Source organism: Idiotropiscis lumnitzeri, chromosome 2 (genome assembly GCF_059441095.1).
Source record: "Idiotropiscis lumnitzeri isolate Australia: NSW breed Sydney's pygmy pipehorse chromosome 2, RoL_Ilum_1.0, whole genome shotgun sequence".
In the NCBI taxonomy this organism is placed as follows: domain Eukaryota; kingdom Metazoa; phylum Chordata; class Actinopteri; order Syngnathiformes; family Syngnathidae; genus Idiotropiscis; species Idiotropiscis lumnitzeri.
Genome location: NC_142392.1, coordinates 35,045,404 through 35,049,474, shown reverse-complemented (window position 1 = coordinate 35,049,474; position 4,071 = coordinate 35,045,404). Strand labels below are relative to the sequence as shown.

The window sequence follows — 4,071 nt, the reverse complement described above, 5'->3', positions numbered from 1 at the left end:
GACAATCTAATCTCAATATACAAAGACAGAAAAAAATTGGTGGTGGGGGGGCGCGAATCTTTTTCTTCTTGGTAGGGGCGGGTGTGAAATAATTGAGAAGCACTGCTAGTATATGCAGACATTATATCCATACAATCTTGCAGCCCGAGTGAACCACAACATTCTTGCAAGTTCGGTAGGAGAAACGTAACCTTCCCACTGCTGTTCCAGTAGCGGCTTCTCCGGGCATAGGCGGAAGTGACGTTGGAGCTGACTCGCTTTTGTGGCGTTATTTTAGTTATTTTGTTAATTTTTTTTAATCAATCGAATTAAAATATTACATAGAATATATATTAAAAGAGAACAGCCAGGTGTAAAAACAAACACAGAGGCAAAGAAATATATTTGAAAAATACGTGCTTAAAGCATGACGTCATTAGCAAGCGCGCAGCTTCCGAAGGACCTTGACCACATCCACCGACCCGTCCACACCGGAACAAAAACACCCACCGCTAAATTCTTCTGATTTAGTGTGAAACTGACTGTAATTTTCTCAAAGGATGTCCATTGCTACTCTAAAGGACTACGACATAATTCATTAAGTCTTTGTGTCCCGATAACCTCATCTTCGCGCGTTGATGCTTTTCGGCGTAGTTAGCTTAGCTTTTTAGCTAGCGAGCCGCTAACAAAAAGAGGCAGATGACTCATCGCCAAGCAGAGATCAAGTGCGGATATTTTTTAATTATCATTTGAAAATGTGTGCAAGAACGGCACCCAAGTACAAAGATGAACTTTGTGGAATAAAAGAAGAGAACGAGCAACATCTTCCACTGCTGGACGAAGTTTGCAACCAGTCTCGTGTTGTGCTACACAAAGCAGGTTTGTACACGTCTAACTCTCATTTGCTTTGTATAGAACGACTTTCTTTCATTAGAAATATGCATCACAACATTAAGTTGTTTGGGGAAATCGTTCAAGGTTATTGCCGTTTTATTTTAAATATTGCCTTTTACTTGCAGGTTTGCTGAACATTTGTTTATGTCAAATGTAATCAGTGCAGAAAATATATGCCAAAGAATAACCAATAGTGGGGGGTGAACTCCATGTTTTTCCCAGTATAAAATTTACATTTAAAATAACAAAATAACATTTTCTGGTTTTTATATTTTGTTCAAGCAATTCCTTACGGAAGGAATTCCGCCTGACTCTAAAAATGTGCACACTGCCGCGAAAACGTCAATGGCGGTTGATCAATTTTAGTGAATAAAACACAAAATATTAAGTTTTTTTTTTTTTTTAAATGAAGTACGTATTGGTCTTATTTATTTATGAACTTTCTACTGGCTTGGTCGGGTGAGAGTCAATGAACCTCGGGTGGCCCTGCACTGTTTTGTGCACGTGTGCATCGTTTCACCCCATCCAAACATTTAAAATACATTGAATGGTTTGCACGGATCTCATCAGTGAACAAGCGCATGCTGCAAGGAATGCATCTGCATCTTTGTCTTACTATGGTCTCAAAAAGGCTGAAACTCACAACCCCCTTTTCTACCTACAAGTCCAGGAACATTTAGTTCCTGGTAATAAAGTTCCTGTGGCTCAGGTGGTTTGCATCACCCCCACAACTCGTAGTTCCTGGTAATTTATCCAAATGACAATGACGATGTATCAGTGGGAGGTCTTGTGTTACTTTGTTACTCATTACTGACACCCTATGGCTGTTAAGCATCATTGCAGTTACAAAATAATTCAGTGAACTCTAAAAAAATATTATGGTGTATCTTAGTTGAATTTGAATTCATATTCCAGAAACGTCTGTGACTATGTCAGGAAGGAAATCGGGCATCAGCCGCAACGTGCTTCCTTTTTAAATGCTCGTTTATCACAGTTGTGCTGCGATAGGGAGGTTTACATCGTAGGACGTAATTCTGTGAAATGCCCCCATGGTCCGGTCCAAGTTGGGGTCCACGCATTGCTCCGTATGCGGCAGGCACAAGTCAAGGTAGCACGGTAGAAACAATATAAGACAAAGTCGCCGCCTGACCTTTGACTTGACCAAACCAAATTTGTCTTTTTGTGTCCTGCAGACGTCTGTGAAAACGATCTCCGTTCTGTGAAAGAGGAGCCAGACTTGACTCACATCAAAAAGGAGGAGGAGGAGGAGGAGATCAACAAGTCACCAGTGAACGTTCTCCCTATAAAGACTGAAGATGAAAACAAGGATGAGAGTGAGGACAACAGATGGGCGGAGCCTACAAGCAGCAGATCAAGTCATCACGTGACAACAGAAGGTGATGAAGACCACTGGGGGCCATCACAAGTACATAATGAGGACACATTATCAGACGCTCATGACGATGATGATGATGATGATGATGATGGGCAAGCCAAAGGTGAAAGGGCATGTCACACTGACTCATTCACTTCAAAGCTGTCTTTAAAAGGGCACAGAAAAACACACAGTGGTGAAAAACCTTTTTCCTGCTCGGTTTGTAGCAAAAGCTTCTCTCGAAAGTCTCATTTAGTAAGGCACACAAGAACGCACAGTGGAGAAAAACCTTTTTCTTGCTCAGTTTGTGGCAAAAGCTTCTGTCAAAAGTTTCATTTAACAATCCACACAAGAATGCACAGTGGAGATAAACCTTTTTCTTGCTCAGTTTGTGGCAAAAGTTTCTGTCAAAAGACACAATTAACAAGGCATGCAAGAACACACAGTGGAGAGAAGCCTTTTTCATGCTCAGTTTGTGGCAAAAGCTTCTCGCGAAAGTCTCATTTAGTCAGGCACACAGGAACGCACAGTGGAGAAAAATCTTTTTCTTGCTCAGTTTGTGGCAAAAGCTTCTATCAAAAGTTTGATTTAACAATCCACACAAGAATGCACAGTGGAGAAAAACCTTTTTCCTGCTCAGTTTGTGGAAAATGCTTCTCTCTAAAATCAACTTTAACAAAACATAGAAGAACACATAGTGGAGAGAAGCCTTTTTCATGCTCAGTTTGTGGCAAAGGATTCTCTGAAAAGGGACATTTAAGAGAACACACAAGAACACACAGTGGAGAAAAACGTTTTTCTTGCTCAGTTTGTGGAAAATGCTTCTCTCAAAAGTCAAGTTTAACAGAACACACAAGAACACACAGTGGAGAAAAACCTTTTTCTTGCTCAGTTTGTGGAAAATGCTTCTCTCAAAAGGGAAATTTAACAGAACACACAAGAACACACACTGGAGAAAAACCATTTTCCTGCTCAGTTTGTGGCAAGAGTTTCTCTCAAAAGTCAAGTTTAAAAACGCACACAAGAACACACAGTGGAGATAAACCTTTTTCCTGCTCAGTTTGTGGAAAATGCTTCTCTCGAAAGGAAAATTTAACAGAACATACAAGAACACACAGTGGAGAAAAACCTTTTTCTTGCTCAGTTTGTGGAAAATGCTTCTCTCAAAAGGCACATTTAACAGAACACACAAGAACACACAGTGGAGAAAAACCTTTTTCATGCTCAGTTTGTGGCAAGAGGTTCTCTCAAAAGTCGTATTTACGACGCCATACAAGAACACACAGTCGAGACAAGCCATTCAGTTGCAGCGTTTGTGCTAAAAAATTCTCCACTAAACATATTGCTGAGAGACATAATTGTGTTGGTGATAAAAGCAGCGATGCTTGAAGCTTAAAAAAACTGAAGGAACCGACTCTTTGTGGTAAGATGTAAATGTGATTTTGAATGAAATATGATTAATTGAATTTTGCAAAGCTCTTTTATTGACACTAAGCCAATGTGATCATTGCCAGAAGAACCAATGTGTCTGAGTGATGATTTTTTTTGTTTACATCAAACATGTCAATAAAATGAATTCCCTTTGCCTAGAACAACATTTTTTAACATTATGCTTTTCAGTTGTCTTTTTAATCGTACTTAATGGAAAAGGTGTGAGAAGAAACGGTGCTTATGAAATCGGTGCCTTCCACAATCATCAATAAAATCACTTGTTCCACTTGCTCAACTGGCCTTCATTACGCTGCGTGAAAAGGTGAAAAACTGAACTAGAAGTAGAACTATAAAAAGAACCAGAAAGAGAAACGCAAGTAGTCTCCATTTCT

At 39.8% G+C, this 4,071-nt stretch overlaps 1 protein-coding gene across 1 annotated transcript; it reads left to right on the top strand.

Moving 5' to 3' along the window:
* The first annotated feature begins 451 nt into the window (after positions 1-451).
* On the top strand, positions 452-3,763 carry LOC148342404 (uncharacterized). Its single transcript, XM_088288700.1, has 2 exons — positions 452-858; positions 2,067-3,763. The coding sequence occupies exons 1-2, from the start codon at positions 735-737 to the stop codon at positions 3,635-3,637; spliced, it is 1,695 nt and encodes a 564-aa protein (XP_088144826.1). The 5' UTR covers positions 452-734; the 3' UTR covers positions 3,638-3,763.
* The last annotated feature ends 308 nt before the right edge of the window (positions 3,764-4,071 follow it).